Consider the following 15080-nt stretch of genomic DNA (forward strand, 5'->3'; position numbering starts at 1 on the left):
CGAATGTCAGCAGAGCGCGGGCAGCTGGCCTGCCTGCCTGCCTGCCTGCCTGCCTCCCCTGCACCCTCTCCCCGGCAGCATCCCCAGAGGGATGAGGGGTCCCGGCCACGCTGCGCCCGGGGATGGCACGGAGATGCAGGAGGTACTTGGGGAAAGCTGGCAGCCTGAAGTCAATCCTTATTAGCCATCAGAGAAGCTACTTCAGCCCTGGGACCCACAGGCAGGAGAAATTCTGGCAGATGGCATCGCAGCCGTGCCCGGCTGCCTGTCGACCGGCTGTGGGGCTGGGGCATGCACTGAGTGCGCCGGGGGTGTGCTCCCCCCAATATCCTGCAGCCTCAGCCCTGGCTTTCCCCGCAGGAAAACCTCTCCATCCCAAAAGCCCCGAGGAGCAGATGTCACGGCAGAGCCGTTTTTCATGGGTGATTTCTCTCCCTCCTGCTCCTCCTTCCCCATCCCTCCCGGCTGCTCTCCCAGACCCTGTCCCTCGCTCATCTCCATGTCCCCAACGTGGAGCTGCCCGCCGTGGGGTCACCATCATATTTGCTGCCTGGCAATGCATCCCCGGAGATACCTATCGCAGGCCAGAAGATCTCCCCTTTCTGCCCTGTGCTGAGGTGATGTCCTTGCCCCAGGCTGGCCCTGTCACCTGCCTGTCCCCTGCCCACCCCCAGCACCCCCAGCTTCCTGCCCTGCTGGCTGGGGGATGGATCATTGCACAGTGGAAAGACATGCCGAGTATTGACTTGCAGTCAAATCTTACCGGCCTTTGGAGGCCCCTGGATTGTTTTCACTCCAAGCAGGGCTTTAAAAAATACATAAATAAATCAGTCGATCCGATATCTGCAGAGGTGAAGGCTGTGGCAAGGCAGGATGTGGCCGTCCCCTCCCGGCCGCGGCAAACCCCTGCGTCCCTGTGGTCCCCAAAGCAGCTTTCTGTGGGTACTGCTGCCCTAAACGGAGGGCGGGTGTGGGACACCTCCTGATCTGACCACCAGACTGGGGTCCAGGGGGGTCTGCAGGTGATGGGAGTACAGCACCGGTGTCTCACCCACCTGGGATGGGATGCTCCATCTAAGAGCAGCGCCCTGCTGTGCTGGAAAACCCAAGGGGATGGAGAGCATCTCTTCCTGATCCAGCTAACACCCCATGAGGCACCTTTGGCGCAGAGGGGGAAACTGAGGCAGAGCATGCGACACTCCCAGGCTCACCCGCAGCACCGGCAGCAGATTCAGGCTTTGAGTATCCCCCAAGTCCCGCAGGGTGCTCTGCGGTAGGGAGCATGCCTAGTTGCTGTGCTTCCACCATGAATCCCTCGCTCGTAGGAGACGAGACAAAACAATGTCATTTTTCCCCCTTTCCTCTTGATGATTATTTGTGGCATCCTTGCAGAAGGCTCTTGGCTCCTTGCTTGGGCAAGCAAGGATGAATTAAGCCCCTCAGGGAAATTGCTGCTTTCAAAAGATGCTAAAACCCTAGGAAAATAATTGGGAAGGATTTTAGCAACCATTTGCAGACCGTGTACGGTCAAGGGAGCTGAGAAATCCCTCCAAGTCGTTATTCAGGTGTGCAAACAGCCACTGGCAGCACGGGAGGGTTACGTGGCCACCGAGGACCGAGAGCACCAGGGCTCCAGGCGAGCCAGGGCTGCTTGGTGCCGAGCCTGCAGCCAGATGAATCCCTAATGCTGGGTTAACCATCCAGCCCTTCTTTCCTGGCCCAGGACCAGCTGCTGCCTCCCGTGGCCCATTTTTCATGGCATCGGGGCACCTTCCCCACCCATCGGATGATGGAAGCGGCAGCAGCTTCTCCCCCCTGCCTCTAATTGCTGCTTAACAAACCCTGCTTATTGCAGCCTCCGAAATGGAGGCAGGCGAGGTGCAATCACAGCCAAGCCTTTCTGCATCCTTCAAAGGGTTGTGGAGGGTGCGCTCCCCCCAAGGCAAAGGCTGCGGTGGAGGGGGACATTAATGACAGGGTCTTGCTTTTCCTCTGCAGTGCTTAAAATGTAAATGAAATTCATTATTAGCAACTCCGTTGCTAATTACCATCTGAAGCCATTCATTAGCCTGTCAGCTTATTTGTTGGAGGACAACAGAGTGGATCGGTTATTCCAAGTGAAGGAATAGCTGAAATGAGCTCAGTCGCAGTGAACAGCAGAGTGGGAGAGGGAGGAGAGTGGGGATGGGGGGACAAAGGCACAGACAGCCCCAGCCATGGGGGGACTGGGAGAAAACCACTGGGAAAGTCGTTTAAAATGGAGAAGAGGCAAACGGTAAAGGCAGGAATAGAGAAAAAAGTAGGAATAAAGCAATTACACCCTGCATATCATCTGTCTGTCCTTCCTGAGCATCTGCTCTGGTCACACTGGGATCCAGGGACCAGTTTCTTCCTCCTTTTCCCCATTACAGTTTCTCTCTGAGCATCCCACCTCCCAGTGCCATGGGCTGTCAGCACCCCGCAGGGCTGGGGGTCCCATTCCAGGGGGGTTCCCCATCCCTGCAGGACCCTCTTGCCTTGCTCCGACCCTGCAGGAGGTGTGAGCTTGGAAGGGCCATTTGGCAGAGGAGCCGAGAGAGGAGGGCTGCTGGTGGCAGGGTTGGAGAGGGCTGCAGGGGACAGCATGGAGCCAGAGCTGACAGCGGCCCCGGCCAAGCCTGGGAAAGGGGGGAAAAAAACCCAGAAACATATTCCTAACAGAGAGCAGGGCAGCTGGAGAGCAGCAGTAACCCGAGCCACTGTCCTCCACCTGCCCTCTCTATATTTTCTTTCATCCGAGGTGGCCCTGCATGGGAGTGGGTCGGAAAGTCGAAGCATCCGATACAAGGAAAGTCTCGGTGCCGCCGTCCATCTCTGCGTCACATCGGCCTGGCTCAAGTCTCAGGTGCTCATCACATTGCACTTGGTGGCAGGCTGATGCCCAGGCTGATTGCAGCCCCAGGGAGGGATGCAGATGGATCCCTGGGGTGCTGCAGCTTGCAGGGGCCCCCTGCCCCAATCCTCACCAGGGTCTGGGAGCCACTGCTTCCCAGGACCAGCCCCAGAGGATACAACCCCAGGCTCCCTGGGGTGCAGGGGCTGTCTCAAGATGCCAGAGGAACCCCAGGAGCATCCTAGGATGGCACCAGCTCCCCACTAACTGAGCCAGCAAGAGAAACCTCTTGTCCCTACCACAAACAGAAAAGAGCAGAGCTCAAGATAATCTTCATTTTGAGTGGGCAAGCAGTCAAAGAAAAGGGAAAAAGCCCTTTTATGGGACAAGTCCCTTTGTAAGGCTGCAGCACAATGAGCAGGAGAACATTGCAAGGGCCCTTAGGGCATTAACAAACCCTAATGGTCCAGACTAGCCCCACCTGGGACCTCCCCCCCCCCCCCCCGCCCGTGGCCTAGGAGCTGTATTTAAGCTCAGCCCAGGGCATTTAGTCCTAGTTTGAGCTACATTGTGGCTGGTCTCTGGCTTAGCTACAGCCATCCTCATTACTGGTCCCTGCTGCTCTGGACCCCAAGCCATAGACTGACCCCGGACCTGACCTGCAGATTGACTTTATGGCTTGGCTTTGGACCTGTCTGCTTGCTGTGAACTTGGTGGTTGATCTGGACTCTTGGTTGAACCTGATCATTCTCCTTGGCCTGCTCTGCTCAGGTAGTGTGGGATGGGCACTGGGCAGCAAGGCTCTTGCCCCTTGGCTCCCCAGGCATCCCCCATGAGCAAGGGGAGCACACATCCATTTGACTTCTGAATGTTGCCTCTTGCAAAGCCTACAGGCAGATGGAAATGTGGTGGTGCTGAGGGCAAGGAACAGCTCTGCAGCTGGCTGTCCCCAAAGCCTCAATGAGATGGGAAGGTGCTGGGGGACCTGAGGCAGGCAAAGAAGCAGGTAGGGAGGAAATCCAGCTCAGAGGAAGCTCAAGAGACAAGAAGTAAGGATGGTAAAATTTGGACTGAGTTGAGTCTGCCGAGAAATCCTCCCCAGGGAGCAGGGCTGGGGTTTGTGGCCAGGTCCGAATCCTCCCCGGGGTGCTCAGTGCCTGCAGGGTACACGGACGCCTGCAGGCAGGGCAGTGCAGGCAGAGCCAGCGCAGCACTCCAAGTCTCAGAGCACCCCCGTGAGGTCTCACACGTGGGTGAGCAGCAGCGCTGGGTGAGAAGGGGGATCCACAACCACATCCCCTTCTCCCCTTCCTGTTCGTGTTCCTGCCCCTCGCTCTCCTGCTGTTGTGCAGGGGAGGCAGATGGAGGCATGGGGGTCCTGCTCTCTGCAGGGAACAAGAGCTCAGGGTGCAAGACCCAGAAGGTGCTCGGAGTGGACAGCTGGGCCCTCAGATACGGGGTCATCTGTGGCATGCTTATTTTCCTGCTTACCTCTATTTTACCATCTGTGAAATAGGTGGTTTCCCTGTTTCTGCCAGGTTTCCTTCCTGGCATCCCCACAGAGTGATGCCATTCATCTGCCAAGGGTGTTTGGTGACTAGAGCTTGCTGGTGTACAGAGAGATTTAGCTGCTTCCCTGCCCTGCTCGTCACACCTTCTCATGGTGGGATGTTGTCCTTGCTGACCCTCCGTGCCCAATAAAGCATGATAGTGTGTTGACGCTCGAGGTAGTACTCCCGGAAAGGAGGACGATTTAGTTGTCAAATAAAGGCAGTTTCATGACACAGCACTGACATGCTCACAAGCACTGAGGCAGGAGGTCCAAGTGGTCTACATAGGGCTCCTTGCAGTGACACTGAGGACAAGGGACACTGCCTGCAGAGTCCTCCTCATGTTGCTTGGAGTCCTCGGGCTGATTTGGGATTTATGTCCCCTTTAGGAGCTTTTTGTCCCTGTCCTAGCCCACCTGTGAGTCAATCCAGTCCCTTCCCCTGCCCTTTGCCTCCCAACCTTGGCATCGCTGGCAAAAGCCATCAACATATCCTCTGCCCTTCGTGTAAGCTATTAATTAATTACTGCATGGAGCAGCGCTGGGTGTGGGAACCTAGGCAGGGTGATGGGGATGGTGGCTTCAGACCTGCCTGGGACAGTGAGAAACGTCCTGCTCTTGGAAAAAGTGACGTGGGATTTTTGATGTCCCAGCAAGCAGCCCTGCAGCTGCACGGCTGAGCTGAGAGACGGGAAAAACAGCAGCACGGCAGCTCCTCCAGCAGCCCTGGGAGCGGGACTGGTGGCACCCCAGAGGGAGAAATAACTCCTGTTGTACCGCCAGCATGCTCGCTGCAGCGCCTGGGTTTTCTTAGACTGTTTTCTCATTAAAATATGAACTTCCCTGAGCTCGCTTGCTGGCGATGGCAAACAGCCCGCACCCTGCAAGCGCAGCTCCTGTGTGTTTGGCAGGGTGCACGCTACAAAGCCCCTGGGCATGCATGCACATGTGTGAGCTGCATGTGGGTGTGTTACCTGCTGCTGCAGCTCCGTTGTGCTTGGTTAAAGGATGAATAATGTGGCTCAAAAAGTAGTAATAGCCCCCAAATGCTGGACAGTGTGACAGCTGTGACACAGAGCTGAGAGAGCAGGGCAGTGTGGGCAGACACTGGCCCTGTGGGATCTTGGCCTGGAGTGCAGCAGGGTGTGGAGGTGGGGTCCCCTAAATTTGGTCCTGCTGGTGGGACCTGCAGGCTCGCCTTAGCCTCCTGGGTACAGGCAGCCTGCGCTGACCCGGGCCTGCCTGCCCTGCCAGGGTCTGTTTCCCCAGAGCCCCTGCCCCATAGAGGGTCTCCCCCTATCCACGTGGAGCTTACCATACCCGTGCCCGATGCGGGGGGGTCTGCCCTGCCCCAGGCAGCGATTACCGCACCCTGCCCCATAGAGACCTTCCCACCCCATAGAGCCCCGCCCAACCCTATGTGGCCCCGCCCCCTTCCGTCGGCCCCGCCCCCCCGCTGGCGGCAGCAGGACCCTGGACAGCGGCGGCGGCTCCTCTCGCGAGATCTCGGGGCTGCCCGTAGCCCGGCCGCCGGCGGCGCCGCAGTCTCGCGAGAGCGCGGTCGCTGCGGCAGGAGCAGCGCCAGGCGGGCGGGCGGCCGCCGCCACCCGCCGCGGGACGGGTCACGCCACGCGGGTGAGTCCCGGAGCCGTGGGGAAGGGGGGCTGCCTCGGGGGGGAGCGGTCGGGCGCTCCCCCCGAGGGGGGCGACCGCTCTCTGCACGGACACCCCCCCCCGCCCCGTACCCCACTGGGGGGGGGGCGGTGCGCGGCGTGGAGGTGCCCACGGGGCAGCCCGCACCCGTGTGGGTGCAATCCCCTGCCGGGGCCCGAGCGTGGGGCAAGCCGCTGTCCTCCTCTAGCCAGGCCGCTGGTGGGAGGCCAGCGCCCGGCCGCTGCGGCGCGCGGAGGGGGGATGCGTGGGGTACGCGGCCCTGCGCCCGTGGAGACCCACGGGCAGCAAGCCCTGCCGGGGCCGAGCCCTGCTTGCCCTCCCCGAGCGTCGCACCGGGGGACTGGCACCCCAGGCACCCGGAGGGGATGCTGGGGTTTCCCCTCGGCGTTATCACCCGTGTGGTGCATTGCAAAAGCCCCCCCCAGTTTTGCAAAAGCTCTCAAATTTTGCAAAAGCCCCTTGTTTTTGCAAAGCTCTTGCAGCACCAGGGCAGGTGTGGGGTCGGGGGGCACGCCTGGCCACGCGTCCCCGCTCCCGGCACACGTGCGTGGGGGCCGTGTCACCGAGCCGCTGCGTGGGGAGACGTCAGGCGCGCAGGCAGGCAGCTGTATTTATAGCTGGCGGGATGGCGTCGTCCGTGGGCCGTCGGGAGACGACACGCCGGCGAGCCGCGGGGGTTTGCTGTGCCTGGCCGGTGTCCTTGGTGCTGGGTGATGGTTGTGGGGGGGGCTGCCCTGGCAGAGACCCCCAAATCCTCTGGAGAGCCCGCAGCAGTGACCGCTGGCACCCCACGTCACGAGAAACGTGTTCCTCTGCCTGAGATAGCCTGGGAGAGGGCAAAACCTGCAGGCAGCATCCGGCTGAGCCGTGCAGGCAGGTGGGGATACGCAGGGTGGCCGTCTTCACGCTTGTATTTAAAACCTCAGCTCTTAATTTTTGCTTTAATTTTGCTTAATTTTCGCTGCTGGGACAGGGCTGAGCATGGCATGGTCTGGGGCTGTGCTGGGATGCTGAGCTCCCCCCTCTCCCACCTGCAAGATACCACACAAGGTGCCAAACGACGTGAGTAATCGTTAAGGCAGCACTGAAGTGGCTCTTTAGTGACAATCACCACTGATGTATATTTTTTTTTCCAGCTGATATTTTCAGCTGATTTTCCTGTCCCTTTTGGCCTGGTTTCTGGCTTGGGCTTGCAGAGATGGGAGCTGTGATGCTGTCAGGAGGCAGCCAGGTAGTTCCCTGTGCTGGAACTCTTTGCAAAAAGAAAAATTAAAAAAAACCCAAACCAAATGGTTTTGGGCCAGGTAATGAACTTGAGGATTTCAAACTGCCCACAGCTGCCTCTGGTGGGGCTGCATCCCTCCCATCCAGCCTGGCCCCTCTCCTGGGACTGGATGTGGGTCAGTCGGGAGTGGGAGGTTAAGCCTGCGCCCTGCCCCACATCACTGGATCTTCTTTTAATCATCCGCCTTAACTAGTGCGTAAGTCTCAGGCCGTAGGAGCGGGGATTTATTCTGCCGCCAGCCAGGTGCCAGCGATAAGCCTGGACGTGTGCATACTGTAGAGGAAAGTGTCTGCATATATAAAGCAAACTGCCCTGTTACAGTCCTGTCCTTGAGCTATTTTGGAGCTGTGGGAAGGTGAACGCTCTTTGGGGAGGTACCTGACCGCTTCACGTCACTTTTTCTCTCATTTTCCTCCAGCTTTGGTAAAGCTCCCAGGTTTTTTCCCTACTTTTCCTGTGGAACGGAGAGGCTGAGCGTGTGCCAGCATGGCAGGTACGGGGGGTGGGTGTGTCTCCTGTGGGGCTGCCCCTCCCCTCTGAAGCCCATCTGGGGCTTCACTGGCCATAATGTAACCTCATTAGTCCCTAGTGGGGTTGGGGGTGTCCACACTTGTGGGATCCACATGGCTAGCAAGGGCTGAATTTGTCTCGATGCTTGTGGGTGGGTTGGTGGGGCTTACAAGGGGAAATCCTTAATTCCTGTGTGAAACTCATAAATTCTTGGGGCTGGACAAGACCAATTAGGAAGACTCTTGATTTACATTCAACTCCGTGCAGTGTGCAATGCTGGTGAAACTTCTTATTGCAGAAAAAGTGAACAACTTCCCTCCCCTGCCGAGGTTCATCCCCTTGAAGCCATGTTTCTACCAGGACTTTGACGCGGAGATCCCACCGCAGCACCGTACCATGGCCAAGCGGCTTTACTACCTCTGGATGCGTGAGTCCACTGGGCAGGGAAGGGCTCGGGTGGGCTTGCGTTTGCCGCTCGGAAGGCTGCTCCTCTGGAAGGCACTGGTTGAAAGAGCAGAGCCAGATCAGGGGAAGTCCTTCTGCCCCTCCAGGCCTTGGTGTCTCCTGTTAAAACCTGTTGGGGATGGGATGAGGGGTGCAGCATCCCATGGGCTTCAGCCCTTCCAGCCTCCGGGACAGAGGCGTGGAGCTGGATTGGCATCCGAGGGCTATCAGTGACCTTGATGTCCTGCTGGAGCCTGCTGTGAGGAGGAGATGGCTCAGCACCCACATGTCCTCCTGCCGAAGGATTTACTCTCGCCCCGCCAGAGAGCTGCCAAGCCTCCGCTGGCTTCCTTTGGCAGCTGGGCTGGGGAAGGGCTTTCTCTGCCACCCCAAGCTCCTCGTGAGCCCTTTGGCAGCGGCCCAAGGCTGAGATGCTGCTTGGACTGGAGGGCCAGGGTGCCTGGTCCCTGAAACAGGGGAGCCCAGGGCTTCCCCCAAAGCCGGGTCTTGCCTGTTCCTCTTGCATGCCTCTGTGTGCCGTGCTGTGCTAACAGAGCTGTCACCGTCTTCTAACTCTTAAAACTAGCCCGGATCTCTCTTACTTACCAACCCCGGATGGGGAGAAGAGCCGCAGGCACAGATTGCACCCTGACATATGTGGAAACGTTACTGAAGATGATGCTAATTGCTGTGTGCAGCTCGGGGCAAGCTGGCACTGTTGTTTTATTTCTATTTAGAAGAACTTAGTTCCTTAATCAGGTGTTTTCCCTGAACTTTGGAAGCATATCAGTGCTCAGGGAGCGCCCTGTGCTTCGGAGGCAGGTTATGAGGAGCTGAGCTGGCACCAGAGAGGTCAGGCGTTTCTGCTTTCGGCATGGTGCCAGGCTGGCACCCCTGGGGCGGTGCCTTGCTTTGGCTTTTGGGGACTGTGTCACATCGGGAAGGTGACCCTAGGGTAACTTTCCCTATGATGTCAGGAGGGTTAGCTTAGCTTTTCTATGAAGGGGGAGGGAAAAAAAGTTGTGCTTCCCTGGAGAAGCTGTCTTGGGGGTGTTAAATCCCCTCCCCATCTCAGTCTGGCTGTTCTTGCTCTGCTTAATTTAATAGAGCTCAGCTGTTGCTCCAGCCTCTCCACAGCAAAAGCACAAGCTCTCTGAGCTAGTCGCCTGTCTGTTGGTTTCTGTCTCTGGAGCTCCTCTCTGGATCGTTTTCTCCCCAACTCCCCCGCAAACACCCAGTCAGATGCAAGCGCAGAGAGGCTGAAAGGTCCCCTCGGTGTCCTTGGGGGCTTTAGGGAGCAGCGAGTGCCCGGTCAGCCCGGCCAACTGAGCTCCCTTTCTTGCCAGCTGCAGCTCTCTTGCGGGCGGCAGTGGGAGGGTTTTAATTCTCGTCAGAATAATGAATCATTCTCAAAAATCGGAGGCGTCAGAATGCAGATGAGCCTTCTCTGCTTTGTCCTGTGTCTGCTAAGCTGGGCTTCATAGTAATAGCCCTTGTATCGCTTAGCCCCAAGCAGTGGTGCGGGAAGCAAACACGCCACCCCAGTGAACTGGCAAGGCGGGGGCTGAGAGTTCAGGACTTCAGCTCTCAGCTCAGGGGGTGTTAGCTCGGGGAGCTCTTGCACAAGCTCCTTCAGCGAAACTAGCTGGAAGCAAGCAAAAAAGCTTCACTTCGATTCCTCCAGTATCCTTCTGTTGGTGGAAACATGCCCTGGCTCACCGGCAGCGGGAAGATATGGCTCTTCCCTGTCCTCGGAGCCCCATGAGCCCTGGACCTGCTTAAGACATTACAACTCCAAGCGATTTTTTCTTTTTTTTCTTTTTTCTTTTTTTTTTTCCCTCCTGCTCCTCAGCTGAGGTTAGACCCCCTTTGGCTGAGCCAGCCTGGGGATGCTCCCTGGTCTCAGCCAGCTTGATTTAAGTAAAGTTAAGGGAAATCCGGCTAGAGTAACACATTGCTGGCCAAACCTGCTGGAGGTCAGCCCCGCATGGGCATCCCTGGGGTCGGGGTCTCTCGTATTGCACCGACGTCCTTGCGTACATGCTACTGTGCTCCCTCTGTGTGTGTGTGTGTGTGTGTGTTTGCAGTGAACAGCATCACCTTGGCGGTGAATCTCGTTGGCTGCCTCGCATGGCTGATTGGAGGCGGTGGAGCTGTTAATTTTGGACTGGCAATTCTCTGGCTCATTCTCTTTACGCCCTGCTCCTATGTCTGCTGGTTTAGACCTATTTACAAAGCTTTCAAGTAAGTGGTCACACCTGAGCCTGGCTTCTCATGGTCTTTTTTTTGTTTTCCTTCCTAAATGGTTAGTGCTTAGCTTGGGGCATTGCCTGAATATTTGGGGGAATTTCTGCTCTTTCTGTCTAGCCCTTTAGCTTTACTTTCTAACCTTCAAAGCAAGGGTGTTTGGGATAAAGACACCCTATGCGTGCCTCTGCGCAGCGTTACGGGGAGTGGTGAGGATGCAGTTGGGGTGCTAACTTTCCCTCCCCTCCTGCCTGTCCTTGAGGCTTCTTTTATATCTTTCCATGAGTCCTCAAGGTGCCTACATTGATTATCTGTGCTGCTGAGGTCAATCCCCAGTGCAGTATCCCCAAGTCTAGAAAACTGTGGGTGTATTTCTTCCCTGTGCGGGAAGGTTGAGTCTGGTGGTGGGGTGGTGTGAGCTGAGAGCCGTGTCTGAATATGGGTGCCCTCTTGCCTGATGCGCAGAGCTAGCCAAGCCATGGGGAGGGTCTGATGCCCCATGGCTTTCCCAGGTGCCCCTTTACCACCTTCAGCCTCTCGCAGTTTCTCCCTTGCCTATAGTTTTGCCCTGGTGCCTGCTGTCTCAGGCAGCTCCGCTTCTCACCACCCTCTCGCTAAACCACAGCCGCTTCTGCCCCGAAAGGGTCTGAGACGTGGGAGCATCTCCCTTCCCTTGCAACGCAGCAGGGATGGAGGTGTAGGGAGTGACTGAGCCTTCTCTTGCAGGACAGACAGTTCCTTCAGCTTCATGGCCTTCTTCTTCACCTTCATGGCCCAGCTGGTGATCAGCATTATCCAGGCTGTGGGAATCCCTGGCTGGGGCGTCTGGTAAGGAAGATACTGCTCTCGTGTTGGGTGCAAGCACTGTTGAGCTGGTGCTGTGGCCTCTTGGTGTTTTAACATCCTCGGTGCTTCAGTAGCTTCTCTCCTTGGGGAAGATTGTTTGAGGAGCTGGGAGGGTTGTAGGGCAGGGATACTGGCAGGCTGCGGTGTGCAGAGCCAGCCAGGAAAGCTGAACAGACCGGTTGTTTTCATCTCCTTGCAGCGGCTGGATTGCAGCGATTTCCTTCTTCGGGACCAACGTGGGTTCAGCTGTGGTGATGCTGATCCCCACTGTCCTGTTCACAGGGATGGCAGTCTTCTCCTTCATCGCTCTCACTATGGTACGGGAGGAGAGGGGGGTGCCACGTTGCTTCAGGGAGCCCTTGCTGCTACCCTGGAGGGTCAGCGTGAGCTGCAGTCGCTCAACTCCTCTGGATTTTCTTTCTAACCTGCTACAGGTGCATAAGTTTTACCGGGGGAGCGGTGGGAGCTTCAGCAAAGCTCAGGAGGAGTGGACCACGGGGGCATGGAAGAACCCCCACGTCCAGCAGGCAGCACAGAACGCGGCGATGGGGGCGGCGCAGGGGGCCATGATGCAGCATGAGACGCAGTACTCGGCCACTCCAAACTACACCTACTCCAACGAGATGTGAGCAGCAGGACTCTGTCCTCGGGCGAAAGATCTGGGGGGGAAGGGAGGAGGAGGACGGCTGAGCCGAGTTTCTGCAGCTATTTCAGAAAGTCGGAGTGTACCATAACGGTGGTTCTTTTCCTGTTCTTTGTAACAAGATCGTTTTGGATTTTTTCTTTTCTTTTCCCCTGTTATTGTCTTGAGCTCTTCTTTTCTCTTTTATTTTTCATTTTGAAGAGGCCGTGAGTTGACCTGCAGGGCTCTTGTTGTGCGTGGTAGTAAGTGTACGTTCACGTGTCTTCTTTTTCCCTGTGAAATAGTGTATGGTGGTGGTTTTTTAATTACTGTGGTGATAGGTGTACGTTAGAACTACATCAGCCAAAAGCGCCCGCCCCCGCCCCCCCCCCCCCCAAGGGAAAGATAAAAATAGCAACCAGCACCCACTCCCCTCTTGGAATAAGCACTGAACCACAGGTTTCTGACGTGTGTGAGTTTTCTCTTTCAGTTGGTAGCATCCAGCCACTTGCCACTGTCTCAGCAAGGGCAAGCAAACCCAGGAATTCTCCCTTTTCTTTTGCTTTTTAACTAGCAGGTGGCTGGCTGATTTAGTATTAAAAAAAAAAAAAAGATAAGGAGGAAAAGAAAAAAAAGAAACCCTAAATCCTGCTGTTGATATGCTGGAAGCCAAGAGATTCCTAATCTACACCCTGGCTCAGGATCTACAACTTCTCTGTGTGTGGTGTTGTAAATGAGTAGTTCACACTTTGACATGGAAGACCAGTATTTGTGTGTGACTGTGGGCAGGAGCCCCGGCGCACTGTGTGTGTGCGTGTGTGTGTGTTGGGGAGCGAGGACAGGTTTTCCCTGTGAGATACAACCGTCCCATTCCGGATTCTGCATCCTGAGTCTGTTTTTTAAAGGCTTCTATTTTGAAAAGCGGCTATAAAATTGGCAAAGCGTTTCTCAGAGGACCTATTCTTGGGTAAGGCTCCGGGTCAAATCTTGCCATCCTGTGTGCAAGCACATACAACCAGTCTCACTGACCATGTAAATAGCGAGGCCAAGATTTGTCCCTGTTAGCTTTTGAGGCGTGCACTAATTTCAGGCTCTTCAGGAAACCTCCAGGCTGGTGGGAAGGATTCCTGCTCACTTGTGCTTCTAAAAAGCACAGTGAAACATGGCCATGTATTTTCCTGGTGCAGAGATCCCTGCTCCTGTCAGCCCGGACTCCCTGCCCCGTTGGGGGAGGTTGGGCTTTAAATAATGATCTTGCACCTTAGTGGGAGGCAGCTGAGCTCCGACTAACACCTCTTGTGCTGTGGCAGCCGGGGAAGGTGACTGGCAGAGCCTGGAAAAGATCGATTCGCAAAGGGGAGCTGATGGATGCTGCAGGGCAGGAGTAGGGAAAGCTCCTTCTCAGAGATGCTTTTCAGACTCTAAATGCACTTTAAATAAGCCAAATTTTTCTCTAAGTCCTCAAAAAGCAGCCCAAATAGAATCTGATCCGGCCCCTTGGCTCAAATATCTCCTGCCTGCTGCAGGCGACGAGCTCAGCGTGCCACCACTCATGCCCACAGCTAACCAGAGCTGTGCGAGTCCCCAGCCCCTCGCCTGCTGTCCCCTCTAGCTGTCCGGTGATGCTTGCCTGTGACTCCTACCCACGAGAATCACCCCAAAGAGGAACTTCTCTTTTCCAGCAAAGCACGCCAAGAATAGTTTCATTTTTAAGGGTATCACTTCAGTCATTCTGCAGTAGGCAGTTGTCTCTTGACAAGACTAAAATGCAGCTAATGATAAAATGCCTGTCTGTGTGTGTGTGTGTATATATATATATGTATAAAATGTAAGGAGAAAAGTAATCCTTTGCTGAGCCTATTATGTACTTAATCAGGTTTAAATATTGTGCAATTCATTTATAGCTAGCCTAAAACTTACTATGCCAAATCACGTGCTCTGTCATCCATGTCTGAGAAATGATGGATTAAGTGACTTCACCTTTTGCATTTACAATAAGATGCATAAATAATAACTGTAACAAGCTATAACTAACAGACACTGCTTCAGCATCTAACCCTCCTCTCCGGTGTGTCTCCTGAACATGTGAGTGCTGACCCCTGAAACATGTCCCAGTGGCTCCAGCCTTCCTGCCCTGCCAGCAGAAGCTGGGCAGGATACCATACCCCTGTTCTCACCGCGCTCATTTTTAATCTGCGACCGCTTTAGGTGGGGGCTGCCTTGGTTGTGAAACCTGCAGATCCGCAGTGGGGGAGAGCCGATGCTGGGCGTTCCTGTGGCTGGGTGAGGAGGTGGCTCTGGGCTAGAGCACGCTTGAGGTTTTACTGATGGCCTCTGCCGCTTTAGTGAGGTCCTGGTGTTGCTTTTCATGTCCCAGAGTCGGCAAGGCAGAGCCCTCTGCCTCTTGTCTTTCTTGCTGCTTATTTGTGGCTGACAACTTTCAGGGGATGCCTAGAGAGCATCCTGGGAAGTGTTGCAGACCACCTGCCACACGCTGCCCCAGATCTGTCGTGCTTCTGCTTCAGACAATAAACAAGCAGTCCTCTAACACACTTTCCCCCGCCAGCTCTCTGCGGCTGCCCTGAATCCTGTAAGAAAGGTTTTGCTCCAGGTCTGTACCGCTTCCCCGGGCTCAGCTGTGGCTGCTGCCCACCACCCCTTGTGGGGATCCGGGAGTAGCCGATGGCCCTGCTCCCCTCAGACACTCTCCTCTTCTCAACCCTGTCCCCTCCGCGCGCTTTTTTCCCCCCTAGCAGTGCGTTTTCTGTTGCCCTCTGACATCTCTAAAACCGTGCCATGAGCTAGGATCCCCCCTTAAACAGCTTTCTGTGGAGCTTGAAACCACCTGCCTGCCCTCGCAGCGATCCCTCGCATGGGCTTTTGCTCCCCGGCGCTGTGGAGCGGGTGTTACCGGGGTGCTAAGGGGAGCAAGCACCCCCGCTGCAAGGCCTGTCACCCCCTCTCGGCCTGCCTGTGAGTGCTTGAGGCGCCAGCAGAGAAGCCGGAGCCAGCCAAACCCAGCGCTCCGGGG

At 56.1% G+C, this 15080-nt stretch overlaps 1 protein-coding gene across 3 annotated transcripts; it reads left to right on the forward strand.

Moving 5' to 3' along the window:
* The first annotated feature begins 5951 nt into the window (after positions 1-5951).
* Positions 5952-14078, forward strand: SCAMP5 (secretory carrier membrane protein 5). Of its 3 annotated transcripts, XM_075505661.1 has the most exons (7): positions 5952-6056; positions 7799-7873; positions 8189-8317; positions 10422-10578; positions 11308-11409; positions 11627-11744; positions 11862-14078. In XM_075505661.1, exons 2-7 carry the CDS (start codon positions 7867-7869, stop codon positions 12054-12056), a joined length of 708 nt encoding a protein of 235 aa, XP_075361776.1. In that variant the 5' UTR covers positions 5952-6056; positions 7799-7866; the 3' UTR covers positions 12057-14078. The 3 variants fall into 3 exon arrangements, with proteins under 3 accessions (XP_075361776.1, XP_075361778.1, XP_075361777.1); XM_075505663.1 differs by lacking the exon at positions 10422-10578 and having other exon boundaries at positions 11313-11409; XM_075505662.1 differs by lacking the exon at positions 7799-7873 and having other exon boundaries at positions 5996-6056.
* The last annotated feature ends 1002 nt before the right edge of the window (positions 14079-15080 follow it).

This window comes from Mycteria americana, chromosome 6, assembly GCF_035582795.1.
Source record: "Mycteria americana isolate JAX WOST 10 ecotype Jacksonville Zoo and Gardens chromosome 6, USCA_MyAme_1.0, whole genome shotgun sequence".
Taxonomy (NCBI): Eukaryota; Metazoa; Chordata; class Aves; order Ciconiiformes; family Ciconiidae; genus Mycteria; species Mycteria americana.

What these genes read in the sequence shown, in the direction of transcription:
- SCAMP5 (XM_075505661.1), top strand. An exon ending in CCTATTTACAAAGCTTTCAA is followed by an intron (nt 10,579 to 11,307) that starts GTAAGTGGTCAC and finishes CTTCTCTTGCAG; the next exon opens with GACAGACAGTTCCTTCAGCT. An exon ending in CCTTCATCGCTCTCACTATG is followed by an intron (nt 11,745 to 11,861) that starts GTACGGGAGGAG and finishes AACCTGCTACAG; the next exon opens with GTGCATAAGTTTTACCGGGG.